The 27923-nt window shown below is 46.9% G+C and overlaps 1 protein-coding gene across 1 annotated transcript; it reads left to right on the top strand.

Annotated features, from left to right (window-relative positions):
• The first annotated feature begins 8739 nt into the window (after positions 1-8739).
• LOC123168263 (uncharacterized) lies at positions 8740-14041 on the top strand. The gene is made up of 8 exons (XM_044586136.1): positions 8740-9613; positions 11625-11702; positions 11789-11872; positions 12945-13022; positions 13118-13174; positions 13252-13517; positions 13631-13732; positions 13833-14041. Exons 1-6 carry the CDS (start codon positions 9407-9409, stop codon positions 13474-13476), a joined length of 729 nt encoding a protein of 242 aa, XP_044442071.1. The 5' UTR covers positions 8740-9406; the 3' UTR covers positions 13477-13517; positions 13631-13732; positions 13833-14041.
• The last annotated feature ends 13882 nt before the right edge of the window (positions 14042-27923 follow it).

Here is a 27923-nt window from a genome sequence, read left to right as displayed (position 1 = left end):
CTTCTCCAAACAGGTCAAAAATGCATTTGCAAACCGCAAGGTCCATGGGCTCCGGTTTGACAAACAGGACCACATCATCAGCGAAGATCGATATCCTTTTCCTCATACTGTTTGTAGCCAGGGGGTGCAAGATCCCTCTATCAACTGCCCAGTCAAACAGCCGTTGCAGTGGCTCCATAGTAAGTATGAACAACATCGGTGAAACGGGGTCACCCTGCCGCACGCCTTTGCAGTTGTAGATTGTGCTTCCCGGGTCTCCATTTACCATGACCCTGGTAGTGGATGTGGCTAGAATCCCGCATACCCAAGCTCTCCATCGTGCTCCAAAACCGAGCTGTTCCATGACCTCGAGGAGGAACGCCCACTGAACTGAGTCAAACGCTTTAGAAATATCTAGCTTCAGCAGGACTGTAGGGTTTTGAGCGCGTGCAATCGCCTCGCCATACTCTGGACTAGCATGAAATTATCATGGAGTGATCTACCTTTGACAAATGCGCTTTGATGATTCCCCACCAGATTTGGCAATTCCACCACAAGCCTTGAGGCAAGCACCTTTTCAAAGATCTTCACAGCCCCGTGCACTAGGTTGATAGGTTTGAAGTCACCCACGTCCAGCGCCCCATCTTTCTTAGGCAGGAGGGTCACAAGAGACTTGTTAATCACTGCCATGCCTCTCACATCTCCAGCATAGAAGCAGCTCATTGCAGCCATGAAATCACCCCGTATGATGGGCCAGCAAACCGCATAGAAATGACCCGTAAATCCGTCCGGCCCCGGCGCCTTATCCGGAGGCATAGATTTGATCACCCTTTCCACCTCCTCTGGCAAGAACGGCTCCTCCAAATGAGCCAGGTCCCGACGCGGCAGCCCAAGCGCCTCCAGGTTGAGCGCGTGAGTCCGCACCTCACACGTCCCAAAAGCCATGGAGAAGTAATCATCCACGGCCGACGCTACATCCTCTTGTCCTGTAAATAAGTTTCCGTTATGCCTCACAGTTCTTAGCGTGTTCTTCCTTTGCCAATGGCGTGCCTGCTGGTGGAACAATCGTGTGCTCCCATCCCCTTCTTTCAGCTCCAGTAGACGTGACCGCTGCCTCGCAATAGTCCGCCCCAGAGAGCATAGCCCCAAAAGCTTTTTCTTCAAACATTTTCGAAGCTCTACCTCGGCAGCCGATAATTGTCGGGAGTCCATGGCGATATTGAGCCTGTTGATCACCTCGAGAGCAATGCAAATCTGTAGCTTGACGTTGCCAATCCACCGATCACTCCATTTCTGCAGGGCTTTCGCCGTTGCCTTGAGCTTGTTGTGTAGTGTAAGATAGACATTGGAGGCTAGCGGAGTTGAGTTCCATGCCGTTTGTACAATATCCATAAAGCCCTCCGCCTTAACCCAAAAGGACTCAAACTTAAATCTCTTCCGCGTGGACACTTCCATATTCAAGTCAAGCATCATAGGGCAATGGTCTGAAATGGCGGTCCCAAGTGCAGAGAGGAAGCAAGTAGGGTACGCCTCATCCCACTCATTTGAGACAAAGACATGATCGATCTTTTCAAGCGTTGCATGTTGCCTTTCATTGGATCACGTGTACCTCCGCCCATTAAGATACAGCTCCTTTAGTTCTAGAGCGTTCCATCATCCTCCGATTAATCAACGCATTGCTCTTGTCCTCCTCATTCACCAGGAGATTAAAGTCACCAACCACGAGCCAAGGTCCAGCATGCAAGTCCCGAATATCCACCAACTCTTGCAAAAAAGCTACCTTATCCCGCTCATCCTGTGGTCCATAGACACAGGTCATCCACCATTCCTGCTCATCTGATGATTTAACAATTGTCGTGAGCGAGTTAGCCGTATAGTGGGGGTTGGAAAGTTGGGTGACCGTTTCATCCCAAGCCACCAGAATGCCACCATGAGTCCCATCAGCCGGCAAGTAGAAGAACTTCCCGAATTTATTGCCCAAGCATTGATGCACAAGTGTTAGAGACACGTCTTGTAGTTTGGTTTCCTGCAAACACACTATGGCCGGTTTCACCGCCACCACTACCTGATAGACATCACTCCTCCTGGCCGGAGCGTTTAGCCCACGCACATTCCACACAACAACTTTCATGGGTTGTGAATTCATTGTGAAAACCTACTGTTGACCACCGATGCACCGCGGCACGGCTACGCCACCGCGACCTCCTCCGCCAACGGCAATGGCGGTGACTCCCAGCCAAACAGAGCCAGCACGGCGGCAATATGTGAGTCCGAAAGTGGCCGAGAGAACAAGTCCACGTACATACGGAGGGCCTCCTCCGAAATCACCTCGCCCTCATGCGCCAGGCAAAGCCGCCGGATGAGAACCTGCTGCTGCCTAGTGGTCGCGTGCTTGGCAATCCTGACGCTGCGTCTTGCTGGCGTCGCGTCAACCTTCCTCTTTCCTTTGATTTGCTCCCATGCCTGCCGGGGCACGGCTGTCTGGCCTCGGAAGAATTGGCGAGAGCGAGACCCGCAGCTCATCGCACATCGTAGCCACACTAGCTTGCACAGAGGCAGCCACATCGCCCAACAGCAACGGCGTGCCCGACACCACGTCCGTGGCAGGCACAGTTGCCTGCGCATCCACCTCCTCCGCCCTAGCATTTTCTGCATGTGGCATGCAAGAAATCTCCACGTCCGGCAGGCGATCCGGCGTGCTAGAAGCCGCTGATAGGCTCACCTGGAACGACTCACAAGGGCTGATTTGCCCTGTCCCGGTCCCACGAGGAAAAGCAATCATATCGTCCTCGGAGATCCCCGGCGCGTCCAACAAAAACGATCTGACCCTCACGGTCCCACCACTGCTCGGGCTGCTGCTACAATCGCCCAGATCCCGAGCCTCATCGCACTCCGCGCCCATGCGGTCGGACACCGCAGCGCCACTCCTTGAATGCCACCTGGGCAGCTGCACCGATGCCTGAGAAGAGGCAGGCTCGACCATCTGCAGTCGCTGTCGGGGAATCCCATCCTGTCCCACAAGCGGACGAGGTGTGGCAGGGGAGACCGAACTTTCCACCCCCTCCACTTGACCAGTCGCCACGCGGGGTTGCACTTGGTCGCACCCGATTCGCTGGAAGCTACCAGTACCCACCTTTTGGCAGGGCGCCAGACCCGAGGCTGGCCCCGCAACGACAGCCACGCAACTGCTGCTGACGCGTCCAGCGCCCGCATCCGAGGCCGTTTGAATCAGCGCCTTCCTGGCCGGCGGTGGCGCCGCCGTTGAAGACCCTGCCGTGCTTGCCGCGGCTCCACCCGAGTCACCTGAGCCGTCATGGCCACGAGCACCCTGAACCGCAGGCCGGCCTCCACCCGCACCCGGCTCCAGATCATCACCACCCGAAGGCGGCGAGGGCGGAGGCGGTGGCGGTGGCGGTGGCGGCGCATCCAGGCCACCGGAATCCACCTGCAGTGGCTCCCCAAGGACCGTAATGCCAATCGGGTACCACAGCGCCATCGAGCATTTGCCCACAGAAACCTGACCATCCACCGCGCCGTCCCACAGGTTCCGGCGCGGCTCGTTGATGAAGAGCAGCCGGCGTCGCGGGATTTTCTTTGGCCGGTCCGTACGCAGCCACACTCTGAAGTCCGCCATGTCATGGCGACGCGCCGTGCTCTCGTCCACACCCACCACGTAGCCTAGACCCCGCAGAATCACATCCGCCGTCCGCCGGCACCAGGCATGGGCAGGGACGCCACGCAGCGACACCGGAACGAGGAACGGCAGGTGCGCCGCCGTGGCCTGCGCCTGCCGGAGCCAAGGGCGCAGCTTCAGCTCGAACCAGGAGGCAGTCACCTTGCCTGCACGCACCATCCGCTCACGGACCGCCCCATCATGGCAGAGAACCAGGAAATCCTCCGGGTAAAACGCCCGAATCGACATGTCATCCAGGCCAATCCCGAACTCCGAATGAAGCGCCTCCGCCGCCGACGCCAGGTCCACCGCCGGGCGCATACCAGTGACGGTAACAAGCACAGCACGGGCGAGCTCCTCCTCCATCCGCCAGATGTCATCCGACGCCTCCAAGAAGCACGCTTCCACCGGCTCCTCCAGGGCATGCACCATCTGCGCATGTGCCATGCCGGGCGAGTTGAAGGGAACGGCGAAATCCGGGCCAGGGGCAGGGCCCGGAGCCACCCGACGTGCAGGCTCCTCAGAGGACGACGGAGCTCGCACCACATCGGTCCACAGACGAACAGCCCCAGGCGGCGGGGGCCCCGGGGGTGGAGGTGGGAGTAGAATGGCAGAGCGCCTGGGCGAGGCAGGGCGCGAGGGGACCGACTCCACGGCCGCGGGGACAGCCCGGCGCCGAAGGGCCGGCGGTGGACGCGGCTGGTCGACCGGCGAAGGGCTCGGGGGCGCGTGCATCCACGCGAGATGTGCCCATCTCCACCGCATCGGATGCAGAAACTTGGGTACCGACACTCCGCCGAGATGTGGCTGTCATCCTTGCCACAGTTGTAGCAGCAGCCAAACAGAGCAGCCGGCACCCGCGACTCCGGCGGCGGCCGGGACGCCACCAGCCCGCGCCGGGCCTGACGGTGCCGCATGGGCAGAGGACGGCGAGCAGGCGGACCCTGCGGCCGGCGGCTCCTCTTGGTCTACCAGCCATCCCCAGCCGCAGGCGGGTGCGAAGGCCCCGCTCCACCGCCCTGGACGAGTGGGCCAAAGGCCGTGCCAACCACCGGAGTGACGACGATGGACCGAAGCTGCAGGCGAGGGGGCGGCAGAGCAGGAGATGGAGGGCCCGGACGCGGCGCAGGGGATGAGGCGGGGGAGGAGATCTCAGACGAGGATGAGCCGAAGAGCGAGACCCGCGAGGCCATGGCGCGCGGGAGGGAGGTAGCCGCCGGCTCCGGAGTGGAGCACGGCGCAAGGGGGGGTGGCCGCCGGCGCCGGAGTGGCGGCCGGCACAGCGCGTGACAGGGGGGAGCGGGGGGCTAGGCTAGGGAGCGGGTGCGTACAGTTCGAGATATTGCGACGATGGTGCAGTCGCATTTCCCCATGTTCGTTTTTCTGTGTGAGACTAGGCAGAAAGCTAGCAAAATGAGAAGGATAAGAGGACACCTAGGACTTCAAGGTTTTGAAGGAGTAGACAGCAATGGGCTAAGCGGGGGCCTGGCCCTCTTTTGGCATGAGTCTTGTCAAGTCGCAGTACTGTAAATGGTGCTACTCAATGGAGACTTACTGCAGTTTATGGTGAACCTAGAGTCGAAAACCGACATTTGATGTGGACGACTATGCAGCGTCTGAAGCAAGGTTTAGATCTTCCATGGCTGGTTATCGGAGACTTCAACGAGGCAATTTGGAGCTTTGAACACATGTCTTTAACACCTAGACCTGAAGCCCAGATGGCAGCCTTCAGGGATGTCCTTATGAACTGTGAATTGATTGATCTGGGATTTAATGGGGCTCCCTATACATATGACAATATGCGCTCAGGTTCGGCCAATGTGTGAGTCCGTCTTGACCGAGCAGTAGCAACAAACTCTTGGAGAAATTTATTTGCTTTTTATTCTGTTCGTCACTTGGCGTCGCCATCATCAGATCATGTTCCCTTGTTATTGAGCGGTGCAGCGGAGGAGCAAACACTGAACCCCAAATTGAAAAGGTATGAATTTCTTTGGGAAAGAGATGCTGGACTTCCCGAGATTGTGAAGAACGCCTGGACTGCCTTTGGTACAATGGAAAATTTGGGGCAAGTGAATGATGCGTTGAGATCAACTATGTGCTCTCTTCGGTCCTGGAGTAATAAGAGGTTTGGAGACATCACTCGAGATATTAATAAAACACGCACCCGGTTGGAAGAACTGATGAACATGAACGCTGATAGGCAGGAAATAAGAGAAGTCTCTGATAAATTGAATGAAACGCTATATAAGGAGGAGATGTTGTGGCTCCAAAGGTCTCGAATCACGTGGCTCAAGGAGGGGGACAGGAATACAAAGTACTTTCAGAGTAAGGCAGTATGGAGGGCGAGAAAGAACAAAATCAGAGAGCTTCAGGATAATGATGGTAATATTCACACGGATATTCATGAAATGGGCAATATGGCTACTTCTTATTTCCAGGAGATATTCACTGTGGATCCTAACCTTGACGCTTCGGCTGTCTTGGAATTGTTTGATGAGGTGGTAACAGAGAATGACAATGCAAAATTATGTGGTGAGTTTACAGACATGGAAATCTCTGATGCTCTTTTTCAGATAGGGCCACTGAAGTCCCCGGGCCTGAACGGATTCCCTGCAAGATTTTTCCAGCGTAACTGGGATGTCCTAAAGGAGAATATCATTAAAGAAGTTAGAGAATTCTTCAGAACGGGTATCATGCCAGATGGGGTTAATGACACTTGCATAGTCTTAATCCCAAAGGTTGCGAGTCCCACAAAGTTATCCGATTTCCGACCTATTAGCCTTTGCAATGTGATTTATAAAGTGGTCTCCAAGTGTTTGGTTAATAGATTGAGACCCCTCTTGGATGATATCATTTCACCAGAACAAAGTGCCTTTATACCTGGCAGGATGATCACTGACAATGCACTTATTGCTTTTGAGTGTATTCATTACATTAAGCAGGAGAAAGATCCATCTAAAAGTTTTTGTGCATACAAACTTGATTTGTCAAAGGCATATGATCGGGTTTACTGGAACTTCTTGAGGCAAGTGATTCAAAAGTTGGGTTTTGCTCATCGATGGATTGACTGGATTATGACTTGTGTCACGTCGGTGAGGTATTCTGTGAGATTCAATGGAACCCCCTTAGATTCATTTGCACCGTCGCCTGGGCTTCGGCAAGGTGATCCGCTCTCCCCGTTCTTGTTTTTATTCGTTGCTGATGGTCTCTCTTCAATTCTAAGACAGAGGGTTGAGGTGCGCACAATTACTCCTGTGAAGATTTGTAGGCGTGCACCTGGCGTCTCACATCTTTTGTTCGCGGATGACACTTTGTTGTTCTTCCAAGCATCACGAGGACAAGCTGAACATGCCAAATCATGTCTTAATATCTATACACAAGCTACTGGTCAGCTCCTGAATTATAACAAATGCTCTATCATGTTCGGTGAGGCATGTCCAGTTAATTTGCAAGATGAAGTCCGGGAGGTGTTACATGTTACAAATTCCGGTTTTGAGGAGAAGTATCTGGGTCTTCCAACCCCCAATGGTAGGATGTCAAAAGGAAGATTTCAAAACCTGCAGGCACAACTTATGAAAAGACTAATTCAATGGGGAGATGGCCTTCTTGCCCAACCTGGGAGGGAAGTACTTATCAAATTAGTAGCAGAGGCCCTCCCTGTTTACATAATGGGAGTTTTCAAGCTTCCCTTTTCGGTCTGTGATGATCTGACAGAGATGGTACGAAATTTTTATTGGGGTGCCTCTAAAGGTAAACGTAAAGTGCATTGGAAAGCATATCAGAAACTTTAGCAGCCAAAGTGTAAAGGAGGCGCCGGTTCAGAGATTTCAGAATGTTCAATCAATCCCTCCTTGCTCGCCAAGCATGGAGGCTACTGACTAGGCCGGATAGCCTATGTGCAAATCTGTTGAAGAGCAAATATTATCTGAATGGAAAGTTGGAAGATACTGTATTCGCAGGGAATGGGTCTTCAACTTGGACAGCAATCAGTTATGGTCTTGATTTACTAAAAAGGGCTTAATTTGGAGAGTTGGAGACGGGAAAAGTATTAGAATTTGAAGGGATAGTTGGATCCCTAGGCCCTTTTCATATAAGCCAATATCTGCTCAGGGGCGGTGCAGAATTCGCTATGTTTCTCAGCTGCTGAATGACAATGATTCGTGGAATGTTAACACACTACAATCTGCCTTTTTACCATGTGACATCTCAGAAATCCTGAAAATCAGAGCTTCACCGAGACTACGTGAAGATGTGATCGCTTGGGGGCCGGCTAGAATTGGTACTTTTTCAGTCAAGTCGGCGTATAATCTTGCTCTTGAAGAATCTTGCAGATCGACAGCTCAAGCATCCAGCTCAGCACCGGATGGACGGCGTAGCTGCTGGCAGATTATTTGGAAAAACCATGTGCCTCCTACTGTCAAGAATTTTGCATGGCGTGCCTCGGTGGACTCTCTCCCTACTTGGCAGAACAAATATAAACGGGGCCTTGAGTTGTCAGGGACATGCCCTGTTTGTAATCGAGAAACAGAAGACACCTTTCATGCTTTCTGCTGGTGTCCCTTAGCTGTGCAAATGTGGAAGTGCATGCAATTGAATTGGCGGCAGCCAAATCTGGAAGATATTCAAAATACGGGAAGGGAGTGACTGCTGAATGTGCTTTATCCTTTGCCTGAGATTGATAGGTGCATGCTCTTGATGACCCTCTGGCGGGTGTGGCACAATCGAAATGAAGTAACCCATGGTAAGGTCCCACCTCTGTTGGAGGTGTCAAGGAGCTTTCTTGCTAGTTATTTGGACTCATTGGTGGCCATCAAAAGTTCAGATTGCGACCAGAACAAGGGGAAACATACTATCTCGTACGAGCATCTGTCCAACTATACACACACTGCGGCGGCTGCAGTTCCTGATGTCAAATGGACGCTGCCACCGGCGGGATGGACAAAGCTTAACATCGACGGGTCTTGGACTGTTGATGACCGAGCAGGTGCTGGAATGGTTCTTCGTGATTGTACTGGTAACATCATTTTCTCTTCATGCAGAGTACTCTTCTCATGCAGGAATGCTCTTGAATCTGAACTTTTTGCTTGTATGGAAGGCCTATCTATCGCTTTACAGAGAACTGAGCTTCCGATTCAGGTGGAGATGGATTCTTTGGAGGTAGTAAATATGATCATGCTAACACGAATAGATCCATTTTTGCTTCTTTGGTGCGTGAGATTAAGCTCTTAAGGGAACTCCGCGAGACCTCCGTTACACACATTAAGCGCAGTCAAAATAGTGTTAGCGATTTCTTAGCAAAGTTTGCTAGAAATGAAGAAAGAACCGTTGTTTGGTTAAACTCTGGCCCGTCGGAGGTTATTGAACTTTGTAATTCGGACCGTAGCCTTGCTACTACTTGATCAATACAATTTTCACCCGCAAAAAAAAAAAGATTTGAGCTATAACCTCAGCTCGATCGTGCAGTTGGATACGGTCACATATACTGTCGTTTGTGTTTAAAAAAACATATACTGTCGTTTCCATCCAGGTGAGTCTTTCCCAACTTCAATCAAATACTACCGCCTATATCTTGGAGAATTTCACGCAATCAAATACTGCATATCGTCGTGATTTATTTGTAACTAACCAGTCCGATACAAACTAAACTCGGTGTTCTCCCCTTCTCTCTGATCTCATCTGGAAAAATTCAGAGCACAGGTTGCGCCCTCCTAAATTCGAGCTTTCACACGTGGCCTCGATCCCGCTCGGCACCTTATGGTCAACCCCCGCGGCCGTCGCCATGGCCGCCGCATCCCGTATTGCGCGGCCGGTTCATGTCCAGCTGCTGGACCGGCGAGGATCCTCGTCGGCGCAGGTCAAGATCAGGCCCGCACGCGTGACGCGTTTCGCTCACACTGTGACAAGCGTGCTGATCACCTCCCCGAGCCAGAGCCAAAGCCAGAGAACAACGATCCAAACATCGTAAGGCATACATATCCATCTGAGAAGTAATTGATTTTTTTGAGCTTCGCTGTTTATCTGACAAATATTTTGTTCGAAAATTATGTCTAGTTTTTGGAACTCAAATCTGCTATGATCACTATTGTTGTTTGTTTGATTGGTTTGTCCTTAACATGTGTGTGTTTGCGAAATCAAATTCGATGTGCGTTCTACCCATGGAGGAATCTGCTATACTCTCTACGTTCCAAATTATTCTTCATCATACCTTTGCCTTAAGTCAAACACCACTGATTTTGACAAAGTTTTGGGGGAAGTGTATTAACATTTGTAATACCAAATAAATGTACTATCAGGGCATATTCAATGGTAGATTTAATAAAACTAATTTGATGTTGTAGATGTTGGTGCATTTTTCTCTAAAGTTGGTCAAACTGCTATAATGAAATATAATTTTGAGTGGAGGGACTTTAATGTTCATGACAGTTTTGATTTGTTCTGATGTGTTATTGAGATGACCTATTTGTTAGTTGATATGTTATGCTCGTTTCTATATGACCTTTTTTTCCTCAACTGTAACTAGATGTGTGTTTCTTTGACTCGTATCAAAAGGCCATTTTTTTTATCATGGAGGCTTCTCCTAAATTTATCTTAGCTTCACATGTTTGTCATTATAGTTTAGCTGTTTTTTTATGATTGCTATGTACTGTAAGTGGAGTCCATATCTACTTGAAGTTCTTAATATTTTCTCTTATTCTTTTTTTTTTGCTTCGGCTTCTTTTTGAAAATTCATGTATTTTGGTCATTGAAGCCTAATGTAATGGGTTATGATAAGTTATAGTTCACTTCAGTTGGATTTATATATTCTTATTAATGTAAGTTTTTGTTAGGATGAACCATAAGTACTGTCATTTTAATGTTGGTTACAAGTTCTATAGTAGCCTGTGCTTAGAGCAGCTCTAGTCCTTCCCCAAAACTAAGTGTCCAAAAAGCCACCCCAAAAGCTTAAAATCCCAAAATCCTGGGTGTTGGGGGTGAATTCTAATCCATCCCCAAAAGTTAGTTCCCAATAAGAAAACTACGCTAAATAAAAGCTCAACAACATACACGAGTCATTATCTGCACTAACATCAACTATTTGCAACTACAGCAAAAATGATGACAAACAATCCAACGTATAGTAAAGCAGCAAAACCAAGCATCTTATGCCTATAATTCAGCTACTCTTTGTGCCCTCATCTTCCTATCTTCTTGCTGCCTCAGATTTTTAGCCTCGATTTCTTTGGTTCTCCTCTCAAGGTTGTTGTTCTTCATGGCAAGACCTGGATGATATCTTTTCCCCTGCCTTTCCATTCACTATCAATCCACTTCACATATGAGCAAGCTTCAAAACCCTCCAAAGGGCAAGCTAAGAAACCTCCTCCCAGTGTCGCCTCCGTCCTTGCATGCCGAGCAGGGCTTGTCTGATGTCTGCATCTCTTGTGCTTCCTACCTATTCCTTTAGTCCATCTAACCAAATTGAGGGATCCCAAAATCAAATTCTGGCAACTCGTTTGCCCCACTCAAAATAAACGATAGCCGACATATGTGACCTTGGCACACGGCTCGCAGACGACTTGCCTGCCGCTAACGCCTACATGGCCCTCCTGCACGTGGGGAGAAATCCCATCAAAACTCCTAAGTTGCTGACGCACATGCAGTGCGCGACTTGTCACCACGAGGAGATGGGAAGTAACCTTTGCAAAAGTTACCCCTTAACTTGTGATTTTCTTAGTTCGCAACAATTTTGGTCTTTGTTCTGTTCGATTAGTTTATCGTCTCCTCGTGCCATGGTTTTGCTACATGGCAAGTTTTGATCCTATGTGTATGTGAGACCTCCCGTGTTTTACTTTTTTGCTCAAGTTACTACTAGCAGCATACCATGGTAAACTTATCTTGGCTCATAATCTGACAAATTCTTAACATCAAAGTCTATCGTTAGATGACTAGGGGTCCATTAGTTTTTTCCAATTTATGTTGTTCCTCTTTACCTCAGGCTGCAACCTCAGAGAATGTTCCCTTGGTAGAGGAGCTACTCAAGCGCTATAACGCGATTAAAGCTGAGATGGGTGTGGTAAGTTTTTAATTGCAATGAGTAACCACCTTTAAGATTATTAGATTTGATGTTCTGTTTTCTGACATATTGATTATCTTCTAAAGCGGGAGCCCCCTGATATGTTCCTTAAAGAGAAGGGCCGAATTTCTAAGTACAATATGAAGTTGTCTTCTTCAGATAGCAATCTGGTTAGTTCATTTTTATTATGTGGGCAACATGTTTACCAAGTTCCCTTTTTATAACACATGAAACCATTCAATGCAAAAAAGTTAATTGTTGTGCTACTTGTTTTGAATTTGATGCCATTTTGTTTTAAAATGGCTATAGTGTTTTACTTGTCATTTGTGATAGAAGTTTGGCAGGCATGCCAAACATATAGTAAAGAAGAAGAAAATTAAGTGAATCCTACTTATTCCGCATGTGGTTGGAGCTTTCTGCTGCCCACCTGACTGGGGTCCCTATACTAGTTACCCATTCCACTGAACTAGTTGTTCTATTTTTCTTCTTAATCTTACTGATTTAGCCTTGGTTTATTTTCCTTAAAAAAATTAAGTATATGCCATGTTTTTTTAGAAGTCATTTTTACATGTTGCACTTTATGTTTTTCCTGTTCTTCGCTTTGCATACAAATAATGATATTTCTTATGACCTGGTTTTAGGAATGATGTATTTTCATCTTGCAGTGGAATGTGTGTCCATAAGAAAACTATAATAGTGCTTAAAGTAATGCAAGACTGGGCACAATCTAGTGGAGCACTATGAATGAATTAGTGTGATTCTTTGGAAATAGTTAAATACGAGCATATAAGTAAACACCAACAATGAACTACTGGAAACATCGCTGACGAAGTATCAATGTGCCTCCTAAAATAGTACGAGTATGATGTACCAGTGAACAAACTACTCATCAACGGAATTGACGACTCAACCCTACATACTTTTATGAATTGCTACTCTAGGTTGTTTTGTTGTTTCCGTGGTAATTCCTTAACGTTTGGTAGGAGGTGTGTTCTTGACATCTATAGCATCTTGAGGTTATTCACGTAGAATATATAAGTTGTCTTGTAGACCCAGTCATAAAGAATACAATGTTTCAAATAAACATAAATCGAACAGCTCATATCAAAAACTTATTTGAATCTGAGTATCAAATATCTCATCTCCAAACACATGCACAACTTACAGTTTTTTTAGTGATTTCTTTCTTATACCTAAGTCTAATGGTCTCGCTATCTTTTTCTCTTTGTTTGGTGGTTGTAGAATGTAGACAAAAAGGTACAAGCACAACTAGTTTACGAAAGTGCACAAAAAGCTCTGGATTTGGCTTCCACGGTCATGGTAAGTGGGTCCAGCTCTATCATTTTGCTCATTTATGTGTAAGGTACATTGTATATCAATTGTGCTTGAACGTCAATTCTCGTTAAACAATCCAGGATATTGCGAGCTTAGGGTGTGGCATGGTAGAAATTTCTAAACATACAGTAGACCAGGTAACTTTCACTATCAAGGTCATGCTACTTTAAATCACACTTGTGAATATAATGATCATTTTTCCTCTAAATTATAGATGGTTAGGACATATGCAACTATATTCTGTGATGTTGCTGAGGCTGCATACCATCAGAAGATCGAGATGGAAACCACTCTCTCGTTTCTTGGTGCCCTTAGAGGCTTAGGGGCAATTGGTCATATCGTGGTTCAAGATACAATGGCTAAGCTCAGAGATGGTCATTTTAAAAACCTATCATATGTTACATGGATAAACATTCTGAAAAGTTTGTCAAGATGGTGAAGAACTTGGAAGATGAAACTGCGGAGAACAAGTCATGGCAGGTACAATCTTTTGTCCATATATTTGCTTGCCATAGTCTATAATTGATTTTTTTTTCTTGATGATATGATACATATCCCTATAGTACATTCTAACATGTGTAGAGATTCAACAGGCGGTGACAGGTATACTATTATCTTGTCAGATCGATATGGAAGTGTATATTTTAAAGCTTAGCAAATGTCACAGGGCTGCACTGGACTACTTTGCACGGAAGGTTAATAGTATTACATTTTGCGCAATTTATTTCTCTCGTCAATTGACTACCAATGTTGTTGTTGTAATGTGGAATGACTCGTGTTATCTCTTGTTTGTAGGAATAACATATCCACGAGAGGTTTGGATTTCCTTCACGCCAGAACAACGACCGCGGAGAAGTATGGTCAGGGTATCACACAGGGTTTGATTTATATATATGAGTACTGTCTAGTTTTTAGAAAACATTGTTAGGTTAGATATTTCCGAGTAGCATGTGAGCAAGAACCTATTTATTGTGAGTGGCCAAACAACATTCTCATATTTTACATTAACAAATAATTTTCCATGATTGATAAACTGATTGGTTTGGATAAACTCCCCTTGATGACAAGGTGGTGGCATTGTGGAAGTACAGCTTTCGTAGCAACCTACAAAAGTTATGATTTTGATGAATATAGACTATGCAAGTCTGTTGAGTTATTTACCAAAATCATCATAGTTGGGGCTAGGATAATAAGTTGGTACCATATTTGTGTTACCTATGACGAAGAGCACTTACTGATTGATAAGCTCGTGCAAAACAACAAAACTGTCAAATTGACCCCACCTGTCGGGCTAACGTGGTGAGGACCAAAAAATTTGAGCAGATTGATGTGACAAATGAGGCGCAGGCCCCACCTGTCAATGACTAGAAGGTCTTCTCCGTATCACTTTTTCAACCAAACATTGGCGCAAATCCTTTTCCTCTCCGTGGAGAGCGTGAGCAGCGGCAGTTCGTCCGCCTCTCCATGGAGCGCCGGCGGGGTAGGCGTGGAGCAGCCATGGGTGCCCGTAGCTCCTCTCTCTGCCGCGCGCCGAGCTCGCCCACGAGCGTGCCGGTGGAGTTAGCACCGCCCAGCTCCCCTGTTGGCACTGGCCCAACTCGTCGTGTACTTCCGACGAGGCGTAGTTTGCGATCCGGCCGAATACTTTCCGGCAAGATCGTCGTCGCGGAACGATTACTTTCCGTCGAAACACGCGCGTTGCAAAGTCGCTGGCTTCCGGCTAGTTGCACGGTTGCACCTAGGCTATGTAAGCTGGCTAGACAAGCAGACAAGTTTGCTGTTGGATGCTTTTCCATCGAGTCGGTACGTACGCGTACGAGCACGGGAGACGATTAGGTGGAGAGGAAGGGCCGCTTGCTCCATGGACGGAACACCCAGTCAGTGTGCTCCTGGTGCGCGGCGGCTCTCGCGGAGCTTGCCCGTTCGCTGTTGACGAGCACGACGGCTGCGCGTGGCAGCATCTTGCGCAAGATGGAGGCGGCTCGGCCGTCGGGGCAGCGCCGCTCCCGCGACGCGCGCCTCGGCCCAAGCGTGGACGCACGCTCTCGCCTGACGCCGGCTTCCCCTCGCGTGCCCGCGTCTGAGGAGAGGACGTTTGCGGCGGGTAGGCGTTGCTGCCGTCGCCGGATCTCACCTGCTTGGCCGTGTCCTCTGTGCGGGAGGTTGACTGCGAGGGCCAGCAGCCAGCACGATAAAGCACGCCGCCCATGACCGCCGAATGCCACGTGAAAAGAGTGACGAAGAGGAAGGCCTTCTATTCATTGACAGGTGAGGCTGCGTCTCATTTGCCACATCACTCGCTTAAATTTTTTGGTCTTCGTCGTGTCAGCCCAACAAGTGGGGTCAACTTATCAGTTTTGTTGTTTTTCGAGCTTATCAGACAATCAGTGCTCTTCGTTATAGGTAGGAACAGAGTTCATGAGTTGATGGTTTTTGTGCTCTGACACAAATATGATACCTAGTGCCCGTTCGGAGGCCCTCCGCTCCACCACTCTGCCACGGAGCGGAGCGAGCTGCAGTTCAAATTTCCAGAGCGGTGAAATAGATGCTCCGCCAGATTCGTGGAGCGGGTGGATTACCAAACAAGCCCCTAGTTGTCACTCTAGCCTCAAGAGTGATGATTTTGAGTAAATAACTCTTAAGTCGTTTAACACTCTTTTAAGGTACGAGGGGTGTGTTGTATATCGTGTATGTAGCTACCAGAAAAAAAAAAGGCTTGGTTAATTTAGATGTTGTCATGGCAGATCCATCATCGATAAGTCCGCGCTCATGCCCCGCAATCCTGCTTAGGGTGCTTCAGTGTTGAGGTTGGTTCAAACATCCAGTCACTCTTATCTGATTGATCTTGAGCTTTGGGCTGGAGACCACGTAACTGAATTTCCCAAACAATCACCGGTGCAAGTGGCCATTAGCTTGATTATTGTTGTGGGAGCGGTTATATGATATCACTTGGCTACTCTTTTACTCCGGGTTTCTTGCTTGTTTTTTTCAGGCAACTACGAGTTTATCGGTGAAGACCTTTGGTTTGGAACTCTCACATATCAAGCAATGTCAGGCGACATTCAAAATATGCATTTCAGTAACTTGTCATATTCTCATGTTCTATTCATATGCAATTCCTAACCTGACATAGGTGACACAAGATTGATCGTGCAAGACCGAAAGAGAATTGAAAATGCAAACCAATAAACGTTATTATTATGGGCAATGTTGTATGATGTGTGCAAAAAAATCTAATGGAATTTCCCTCATGGATTAACATAAAAGCGATAGAATTTCTTGCTAAGTTCATTAAAAATATCCATTCAAAGAAAATGAAAATCAACTCCCAGCTACATAAAAGTACACTGTTGGGCTGACTACCCATTGATATTCATCGTCAAGAATCTCCAAAAAATAAATTTCATAGTTCAATGTGCTGCTAGGGTTAAAACCAACTTCACAAGATTTGTGTAGATACAAGGTGAAGTAGAGCACTTCTCAAAACAGGCTTTCGCATCGCTTTAGAAACAGAGTCAAGTGACCATACTAATACAAGAGGATTAGAAAATCCTTTTACAAAGCAGATCAAAGATAAAACCATCGGTTGAGAGAGCAGCGAAAACGCCACCAACTCAAAATCAAGCATGAATACAGAGAATGGCACTTCCCGCGAGCAAATCGGGCTCCCACTCTTCGACAAAGGTTGACATAACCCATATCCACCACTGCGTGTATACGTTCACACTTCATCCGTGTAATGTTCCGATGAATAAAATTATCTAACGTTGAAAAACAACTATGCTTTCGGGTCTATGCGAATATTGCGCAGCCAGCTGTTTTTCAAAACAAGGGTTCTTGGGAGTTTATGCCATAACTATGCGAGTACAAACTCTTATGTTCTCAAACATATATTCATATTTAGACATGTAGCATTATCTATTTACTTCAAAATGTCAATTTACGAGATTGTACATAGTTTGAAGTAAATAGCATAAAACTACCATAACATAATTGGGGTTAGGGTTCCGAAAAAACAAGCATTGACGTGGCATAAAAATTAACTCTGTTAAAATGTGTTGTTATGACCAATGGAGCGGACATGTCATTCCCACTAAATCCCCATGAAAATAAAATCCTCAAAATTCTCACATATCCGGCCGCAACCACTCCTGCCAGCAGGAGGACCGGCGACGAGCTCCCTCCGGCCGCTCCACCGTGTCCGGTCGTGCTCCAGGGCGAGCACGTGCCCCTCCACCTTCCTCTAGCCGCCACCCTCCATGCCCAGCACGGAGAGCACCATGCACATGCCAGCACAACCAACAAGGCCAAGGCGCATGCCTTCGAGCTGCACCTTCGAGCCAGAGCCACCTTGGAGCTCCTCCGCGTGCACCCACAAGGCTTCGAGCTCCGCTGCGTGCAGCAACCGACGGAAGGGGTGGCGCCCGCGAGCTCCACTGCGTGCAGCAGGGCAGCAGGGATGGCACCGCTACTACTCTAGCGCAACGTTGAAGGCCGGTCGACGACCACATTGACTCCGGTGACAAGCTCGTCGGTGGGGACCCGATTGTTTTTTATTTCATTTTTAGGGACCCGATATCATTTTATTTTATTTTTTAGGGACTCGATTACCTTTTAAAAAATGCAGGGACCTGATTGCTTTTTCAAAAAATACAGGGACCCGATTGCCCTTTAAAATTCTGGGACCCACCTGTCATAACCTGTCAACAGTGAACCTGACTAGTGGACCCGAGCTGTCATAATCATGCTTAAAATTAACCAACATAGTCATCAGTGCAACATGGTAATCTAAAATCAAAAACAGAAGTGGTAGGTATTAGGAAATTTTCAAAATACGGTAGTTCTATTGAACCCTAGTCCCAACTATGATAGGTTTATACTATTTACTCTGATTTTTTTTTGTTAACTCGTATTAAACTGCATTGGATCTACCTAGTCGGGTCCCAGCAAATAAGGTGCATTACATTCTCGTCTTTCTTCGCTCTTCTTAGTCGTCCTCGCCGCGGCCGGCATTTGATCGGCCATTCCACCGGAGAACCGGGAGCGACGGTGAGGAACTAGCACCGCCGGTGATGGCTCAGGAATCGTCGACGGAGCCTGCTCCACATGCACAACAGTCATGGGGGCAACTTTTTTTTTTTGAGGAACCACGACTCCACGAGAGGGAGTAACTTTTTTTGAGCAACTATGTCTCGCTTGAAGCGGCGTGGTAAAGGGCCGGCCCAGTACGTTGTTGGTTCGATTCGTTTTTTTTTTTGAGCAACGATATCGCCCGTTCACTCGATTTCGTTTTTTATTTTTTTCTTTCTTTTTTTCGTTTTTTATTTTTGTTACATTAAAAACTAAAATAGATATATTTTTAAAAAATCGCTTAATTTTGAATAAAAATTTGTGTGCAGTGTTAAAAAAATGTTGGTGCAACTTATAGAAAATGTTGGCAGAATCTGAAAACAATGTTTCAACACGTATTTAAAACAATATTTAACACATTCGAAAAACAATGTTCAAAAACATGTGTTTAACAAAATGTTGAACATATAGTATAAAATAAATGTTTCAAATGTATACAAAAAAATGTACCATGTGTATGGCACAAGTAGACTCAAAACATGTATTTGAAAAAAAAACTGTTAATCATTGTATTTCAAAATGTTAATCATCTCTACCTAATAATGAAGAGATATTGCTTCTGGCAGTATGTCACCAAAATTGCCCCCGGAGTTGCCTATAAATTACCCACTATGTCGATGTCACCCGTAAGTGAAGAGAACGATTCCATTTTATTTCGGAATCGCCGTGGAGTTCGGTTCTTATACAGTGATGCCTCCTAATTTCACAAGCATGGAAGCGTCCCAATGGTTAAGCAATCAATCTTGCACACTCGAGACCCGGGTTTCATACCCAGCTCTATTCACCCTTTTTTCTCACCTTTTCTCTCCTCACCGCACGAAGTCATGGGCCGGCCCATGCGCGGCACATGACGGTCTGTTTTTTCCATTTTATTTTTTGCTTTTTCTATTATCATTTCTTTTTTATTTTTCCTTCTTTAAGTTATTTCAGGATTTAGAAAAATTCCAAATCTTCAAAATTTGCGAGTTTTGAAACAAAATCGACAAATCATAATATGTTTGTGAATTAAAAAAATGTTCGGGAAACCGTAAAATGTTAGTTATTTTAAAAAAACTGTCCGCATATTATAAAAAACCATTATTTCGAAAAAAATCTTGCGAAATTAAAATGTTCATAATTTTTAAGAATGGTTATATATTCCAATCATATCCGGAAATTTGAAAACAATGTTCATGAAATTTGAAAAATACTATCTTTAATGATTTGGAAAAAATGGTCGGGGAATACAGTAATGTTCATGATTTTGGAAAAAATGATCGTGTATTCAAAACATATTCGTGAATCTGAAAATTTATCCATGAAATTTTAGAAGATGTTCACAAAAATTCAAAAACATATTACGAATTTCAAAAGTTGTTCCCCAATTTTTTTAAAAGCTCATCCATTCAAAAAAGTTTGTTGAGTCAAAAATGTTCATGAATTCGAAAATTGTTCATGCATTTCAAAAAATGTTGTCTCAACATAACAAATGTTCATAGTAGGCGTTCATGAAGTCTTTTATATCTAGGATTTGATTAGTTTTTGGAAAGTCTTTATATGTTTCCCGTGCATGTTTGCTTGTGTGCTTTAAAAATAATAAACAAGGAAAAAATGTTCTTGATGTATTCAAAAAATGTTCTTGATGTATAGGCTGTTTTTACGAAAATTGATCTTTATCTATACGAAAAATATGCTTGCAAACGAACCTATAGTATGGGGTTGTTTTTCCTGCTAGTTGGGCTTCGACGTGTATACATGGGTTCATACCATCTTTGGGTCTAAGAGCATCTCCAGCCGTTTGGCCCCCAGGGGCTTGAAATAGCGTCGCCTAGGGGCCAACCGGCAGTAAAATCGGCGGGGGGGGGGGGGGGGGGGGGGGGGGGGGCGGCCTCGGGCTCCCAACCGACGCCCCAAGTTCGCCCCCCCCCCAAACCGCCGATTTCGGGGGCCTCGGGCTCCCAACCGACGCCCCAAGTTCGCCCCCCCCCCCCCCCAAACCGCCGATTTCGGCCCAATTTCGGTGCAAATTTGCCCAAATGCGGCCCACATTCGGCGTGTTTCGGTGCAAATTCAACAAAAACTATTTTTTATCGCATAGTTCATCACAGAAATCAATACAAATTAAATAGTTCAACGAATCAAACTCATAATTCAAACACAAATAAAACTCATATTTCATCACACGTCGAGCTAGGCATTGCCCTTGAGCCTCCATGGGTGGTCCACCAGATCGTGCTGCAATTCTTGATGCACCTGTGGGTCTCGGATCTCCTGGCGCATATTGAGGAAGGCAGCCCAGGTTGCTGGTAGCTGGTGATCAACTTGGGCAAGAGGACCCTGCCTATAATATGGTTCAGTGTCAAATATTGGCTCTTCATGCTCGCTCTCAGTGATCATGTTGTGCAAGATGATGCAGCAAGTCATGACTTCCCACATTTGATCTTTCGACCAGGTCAGAGCGAGGTACCGGACAACAGCAAATCGAGATTGGAGCACACCAAATGCCCGCTCGACATCCTTCCTGCAAGCCTCCTGACACTTGGCAAAGTAAGAGTTCTTGCCTCCTGGCACAGGGTTTGAGATAGTCTTCACAAATGTGGACCATCTCGGATAGATGCCATCTGCTAGGTAGTATCCCTTGTTGTAGGGGCGCCCATTGACCTCGAAGTTCACCGGAGGAGCATGACCTTCAACAAGCTTGGCAAAGACATTCGAGCACTGCAGTACGTTGATGTCATTGTGAGTTCCTGGCATACCAAAGAAAGAGTGCCAAATCCAGAGGTCATGTGTGGCCACTGCCTCAAGTACCACACTACAAGCTCCTTTGGCACCTTTGTACATTCTCTGCCAAGCAAATGGACAGTTTTTCCATGCCCAATGCATGCAGTCAATGCTTCCAAGCATCCCAGGAAATCCTCTTGCTGCATTTTGTGCTAGGATCCGAGCAGTTGTTGGAAATATGCCCTAGAGGCAATAATAAATGGTTATTATTATATTTCTTTGTTCATGATAATTGTCTATTGTTCATGCTATAATTGTATTGTCCGGAAATCGTAATACATGTGTGAATACATAGACCACAACGTGTCCCTAGTAAGCCTCTAGTTGACTAGCTCGTTGATCAACAGATAGTCATGGTTTCCTGACTATGGACATTGGATGTCATTAATAACGGGATCACATCATTAGGAGAATGATGTGATGGACAAGACCCAATCCTAAGCATAGCATAAAAGATCGTGCAGTTTCGTTTGCTAGAGCTTTTCCAATGTCAAGTATCTTTTCCTTAGACCATGAGATCGTGCAACTCCCGGATACCGTAGGAGTGCTTTGGGTGTGCCAAACGTCACAACGTAACTGGGTGACTATAAAGGTGCACTACGGGTATCTCCGAAAGTGTCTGTTGGGTTGGCACGGATCGAGACTGGGATTTGTCACTCCGTGTGACGGAGAGGTATCTCTGGGCCCACTCGGTAATGCATCATCATAATGAGCTCAATGTGACTAAGGCGTTAGTCACGGGATCATGCATTGCGGTACGAGTAAAGAGACTTGCCGGTAACGAGATTGAACAAGGTATTGGGATACCGACGATCGAATCTCGGGCAAGTAACATACCGATTGACAAAGGGAATTGCATACGGGATTGATTGAATCCTCGACACCGTGGTTCATCCGATGAGATCATCGTGGAACATGTGGGAGCCAACATGGGTATCCAGATCCCGCTGTTGGTTATTGACCGGAGAGGCGTCTCGGTCATGTCTGCATGTCTCCCGAACCCGTAGGGTCTACACACTTAAGGTTCGGTGACGCTAGGGTTGTAGAGATATATGTATGCGGAAACCCGAAAGTTGTTCGGAGTCCCGGATGAGATCCCGGACGTCACGAGAGGTTCCGGAATGGTCCGGAGGTGAAGAATTATATATAGGAAGTCCAGTTTCGGCCACCGGGAAAGTTTCGGGGGTTACCGGTATTGTACCGGGACCACCGGAAGGGTCCCGGGGGTCCACCGGGTGGGGCCACCTATCCCGGAGGGCCCCGTGGGCTGAAAGTGGAAGGGAACCAGCCCTTAGTGGGCTGGGGCGCCCCCCTTGGGCCTCCCCCCATGCGCCTAGGGTTGGGAACCCTAGGGGGGGAGTTCCCCCTTGCCTTGGGGGGCAAGGCAACCCCTTCCCCCCTTTGGCCGCCGCCCCCCCCCTTGAGATCCCATCTCTTGGGCCGGCGCCCCCCAGGGGGCCTATATAAAGGGGGGAGGGAGGGCAGCAACACACAGCCTTGGGCGCCTCCCTCCTCCCCTGCAACACCTCTCTCTCTCTCTCGCAGAAGCTCGGCGAAGCCCTGCCGGAGACCCGCTACATCCACCACCACGCCGTCGTGCTGTTGGATCTCCATCAACCTCTCCTTCCCCTTGCTGGATCAAGAAGGAGGAGACGTCGCTGCACCGTACGTGTGTTGAACGCGGAGGTGCCGTCCGTTCGGCACTCGGTCATCGGTGATTTGGATCACGGCGAGTACGACTCCGTCATCCACGTTCATTGGAACGCTTCCGCTCGCGATCTACAAGGGTATGTAGATGCACTCCTTTCCCCTCGTTGCTAGTAGACTCCATAGATGCATCTTGGTGAGCGTAGGAAAATTTTAAATTATGCTACGATTCCCAACAGTGGCATCATGAGCCAGGCCTATGCGTAGTTACTATGCACGAGTAGAACACAAAGCAGTTGTGGGCGTTGAGTTTGCCAATTCTTCTTGCCGCTACTAGTCGTTTCTTGTTTCGGCGGCATTGTAGGATGAAGCGGCCCGGACCGACCTTACACGTACGCTTACGTGAGACAGGTTCCACCGACTGACATGCACTAGTTGCATAAGGTGGCTAGCGGGTGTCTGTCTCTCCTACTTTAGTCGGAACGGATTCGATGAAAAGGGTCCTTATGAAGGGTAAATAGAAATTGGCAAATCACGTTGTGGTCATACGTAGGTAAGAAACGTTCTTGCTAGAAACCTACAAACCACGTAAAAACTTGCAACAACAATTAGAGGACGTCTAACTTGTTTTTGCAGCAAGTGCTATGTGATGTGATATGGCCAGAAGATGTGATGAATGATATATGTGATGTATGAGATTGATCATATTCTTGTAATAGGAATCACGACTTGCATGTCGATGAGTATGACAACCGGCAGGAGCCATAGGAGTTGTCTTTATTATTTTGCATGACCTGCGTGTCATTGAATAACGCCATGTAAATTACTTTACTTTGTTGCTAAACGCGTTAGCCATAGAAGTAGAAGTAATCGTTGGCGTGACGACTTCATGAAGACACAATGATGGAGATCATGATGATGGAGATCATGGTGTCATGCCGGTGACGAAGATGATCATGGTGCCCCGAAGATGGAGATCAAAGGAGCATAATGATATTGGCCATATCATGTCACTATTTGATTGCATGTGATGTTTATCATGTTTTTGCATCTTATTTGCTTAGAACGACGGTAGTAAGTAAGATGATCCCTTATAATAATTTCAAGAAAGTGTTCACCCTAACTGTGCACCGTTGCGAAGGTTCGTTGTTTCGAAGCACCACGTGATGATCGGGTGTGATAGATTCTAACGTTCGAATACAACGGGTGTTGACGAGCCTAGCATGTACAGACATGGCCTCGGAACACACGCAATACACTTAGGTTGACTTGACGAGCCTAGCATGTACAGACATGGCCTCGGAACACGGAGGACCGAAAGGTCGAGCATGAGTCGTATAGAAGATACGATCAACATGGAGATGTTCACCGATCTTGACTAGTCCGTCTCACGTGATGATCGGACACGGCCTAGTTAAACTCGGATCATGTTTCACTTAGATGACTAGAGGGATGTCTATCTGAGTGGGAGTTCATTAAATAATTTGATTAGATGAACTTAATTATCATGAACTTAGTCTAAAATCTTTACACTATGTCTTGTAGATCAAATGGCCAACGTTGTCCTCAATTTCAACGCGTTCCTAGAGAAAACCAAGCTGAAAGATGATGGCAGCAACTATACGGACTGGGTCCGGAACCTGAGGCTCATCCTCATAGTAGCCAAGAAAGATTATGTCTTAGAAGCACCGCTAGGTGAAGCACCAATCCCAGAGAACCAAGACGTTATGAACGCTTGGCAATCACGTGCTGATGATTACTCCCTCGTTCAGTGCGGCATGCTTTACAGCTTAGAACCGGGTCTCCAAAAGCGTTTTGAGAAACATGGAGCATATGAGATGTTCGAGGAGCTGAAATTGGTTTTTCAAGCTCATGCCCGGGTCGAGAGATATGATGTCTCCGACAAGTTCTTCAGCTGTAAAATGGAGGAGAACAGTTCTGTTAGTGAGCACATACTCAGAATGTCTGGGTTGCACAACCGCTTGTCTCAGCTGGGAGTTAATCTCCCGGATGACGCGGTCATTGACAGAATCCTCCAGTCGCTTCCACCAAGCTACAAGAGCTTTGTGATGAACTACAATATGCAGGGGATGGAAAAGACCATTCCCGAGGTATATTCAATGCTGAAATCAGCGGAAGGGGAGATCAGAAAAGAACATCAAGTGTTGATGGTGAATAAAACCACTAAGTTCAAGAAGGGCAAGGGTAAGAAGAACTTCAAGAAGGACGGCAAGGGAGTTGCCGCGCCCGGTAAACCAGTTACTGGGAAGAAGTCAAAGAATGGACCCAAGCCCGAGACTGAGTGCTTTTATTGCAAGGGAAGTGGTCACTGGAAGCGGAACTGCCCCAAATACTTAGCGGACAAGAAGAAGGCCGGCAACACCAAAGGTATATGTGATATACATGTAATTGATGTGTACCTTACCAGTACTCGTAGTAGCTCCTGGGTATTTGATACCGGTGCGGTTGCTCATATTTGTAACTCAAAACAGGAACTACGGAATAAACGGAGACTGGCGAAGGACGAGGTGACGATGCGCGTCGGGAATGGTTCCAAGGTCGATGTGATCGCCGTCGGCACGCTACCTCTGCATCTACCCACGGGATTAGTTTTAAACCTCAATAATTGTTATTTAGTGCCAGCTTTGAGCATGAACATTGTATCTGGATCTCGTTTAATTCGAGATGGCTACTCATTTAAATCCGAGAATAATGGTTGTTCTATTTATTTGAGAGATATGTTTTATGGTCATGCCCCGCTGGTCAATGGTTTATTTTTGATGAATCTCGAACGTGATGTTACACATGTTCATAGTGTGAATACCAAAAGATGTAAAGTTGATAACGATAGTCCCACATACTTGTGGCACTGCCGCCTTGGTCACATTGGTGTCAAGCGCATGAAGAAGCTCCATGCAGATGGACTTTTGGAGTCTCTTGATTACGAATCATTTGACACGTGCGAACCATGCCTCATGGGTAAGATGACCAAGACTCCGTTCTCCGGAACAATGGAGCGAGCAACCAACTTATTGGAAATCATACATACCGATGTGTGCGGTCCAATGAGTGTTGAGGCTCGCGGAGGATATCGTTATGTTCTCACTCTCACTGATGATTTAAGTAGATATGGGTATGTCTACCTAATGAAACACAAGTCTGAAACCTTTGAAAAGTTCAAGGAATTTCAGAGTGAAGTTGAGAATCAACGTGACAGGAAAATAAAATTCTTACGATCAGATCGTGGTGGAGAATATTTAAGTCACGAGTTTGGTGCACACTTAAGGAAATGTGGAATAGTTTCACAACTCACGCCGCCTGGAACACCTCAGAGAAATGGTGTGTCCGAACGTCGTAATCGCACTCTATTGGATATGGTGCGATCTATGATGTCTCTTACCGATTTACCGCTCTCATTTTGGGGCTATGCTTTAGAGACTGCCGCATTCACTTTAAATAGGGCTCCGTCGAAATCCGTTGAGACGACACCGTATGAATTATGGTTTGGGAAGAAACCTAAGCTGTCGTTTCTAAAAGTTTGGGGATGCGATGCTTATGTCAAGAAACTTCAACCTGAAAAGCTCGAACCCAAATCGGAAAAATGCGTCTTCATAGGATACCCTAAGGAAACTATTGGGTATACCTTCTACCTCAGATCCGAAGGCAAGATCTTCGTTGCCAAGAACGGGTCCTTTCTGGAGAAGGAGTTTCTCTCGAAAGAATTGAGTGGGAGGAAAGTGGAACTTGATGAGGTGATAGTCACCCCTTCCGAACCGGAAAGTAGCGCAGCGCGGGAAAATGTTCCTGTGGTGCCTACACCGACTGGGGAGGAAGTTAATGATGATGATCATGAAGCTTCGGATCAAGTTACTGAACTTCGTAGGTCCACAAGGACACGTTCCGCACCAGAGTGGTACGGCAACCCTGTCCTGGAAATCATGTTGTTAGACAACGGTGAACCTTCGAACTATGAAGAAGCGATGGCGGGCCCGGATTCCGACAAATGGCTAGAAGCCATGAAATCCGAGATAGGATCCATGTATGAAAACGAAGTATGGACTTTGACTGACTTGCCCGATGATCGGCGAGCCATAGAAAACAAATGGATCTTTAAGAAGAAGACGGACGCGGATGGTAATGTGACCATCTACAAAGCTCGACTTGTCGCTAAGGGTTATCGACAAGTTCAAGGGGTTGACTACGATGAGACTTTCTCACCCGTAGCGAAGCTGAAGTCCGTCCGAATCATGTTAGCAATTGCCGCATACTATGATTATGAGATATGGCAGATGGACGTCAAAACGGCATTCCTTAACGGCTTCCTTAAGGAAGAGTTGTATATGATGCAGCCGGAAGGTTTTGTCGATCCTAAGAATGCTAACAAAGTATGCAAGCTCCAGCGCTCAATCTATGGGCTGGTGCAAGCATCTCGGAGTTGGAACATTCGCTTTGATGAGATGATCAAAGCGTTTGGGTTTACACAGACTTATGGAGAAGCCTGTGTTTACAAGAAAGTGAGTGGGAGCTCTGTAGCATTTCTCATATTATATGTGGATGACATACTATTGATGGGAAATGATATAGAATTCTTGGAAAGTATAAAGGCCTATTTGAATAAGTGTTTTTCAATGAAGGACCTTGGAGAAGCTGCTTATATATTAGGCATCAAGATCTATAGAGATAGATCAAGACGCCTCATTGGTCTTTCACAGAGTACATACCTTGACAAGATATTGAAGAAGTTCAATATGGATCAGTCCAAGAAGGGGTTCTTGCCTGTATTGCAAGGTGTGCAATTGAGCACGGCTCAATGCCCGACCACGGCAGAAGATATAGAAAAGATGAGTGTCATCCCCTATGCCTCGGCCATAGGGTCTATTATGTATGCCATGCTGTGTACCAGACCTGATGTAAACCTTGCCGTAAGTTTGGTAGGAAGGTACCAAAGTAATCCCGGCATGGAACACTGGACAGCGGTCAAGAATATCCTGAAGTACCTGAAGAGGACTAAGGATATGTTTCTCGTTTATGGAGGTGACGAAGAGCTCGTCGTAAAGGGTTACGTCGACGCTAGCTTCGACACAGATCTGGATGACTCGAAGTCACAAACCGGATACGTGTATATTTTGAATGGAGGAGCAGTAAGCTGGTGCAGTTGCAAGCAAAGCGTCGTGGCGGGATCTACATGTGAAGCGGAGTACATGGCAGCCTCGGAGGCAGCACAGGAAGCAGTCTGGATGAAGGAGTTCATTACCGACCTAGGGGTGATTCCCAATGCGTCGGGCCCGATGACTCTCTTCTGTGACAACACTGGAGCTATTGCCCTTGCGAAGGAGCCCAGGTTTCACA

The sequence above is a fragment of the Triticum aestivum genome, chromosome 7D (assembly GCF_018294505.1).
Source record: "Triticum aestivum cultivar Chinese Spring chromosome 7D, IWGSC CS RefSeq v2.1, whole genome shotgun sequence".
In the NCBI taxonomy this organism is placed as follows: Eukaryota; Viridiplantae; Streptophyta; class Magnoliopsida; order Poales; family Poaceae; genus Triticum; species Triticum aestivum.
This window is presented reverse-complemented; position numbering and strand designations above follow the sequence as displayed.

Excerpts from the sequence above, each read along its gene's own strand:
- LOC123168263 (XM_044586136.1), top strand. The coding sequence starts at position 9,407 with ATGGTCAACCCCCGCGGCCGTCGCCATGGCCGCCGCATCCCGTATTGC. Across the intron at positions 11,703-11,788 it reads TTAAAGCTGAGATGGGTGTG|CGGGAGCCCCCTGATATGTT; the intron begins GTAAGTTTTTAA and ends TATCTTCTAAAG. Across the intron at positions 11,873-12,944 it reads CTTCTTCAGATAGCAATCTG|AATGTAGACAAAAAGGTACA; the intron begins GTTAGTTCATTT and ends TGGTGGTTGTAG.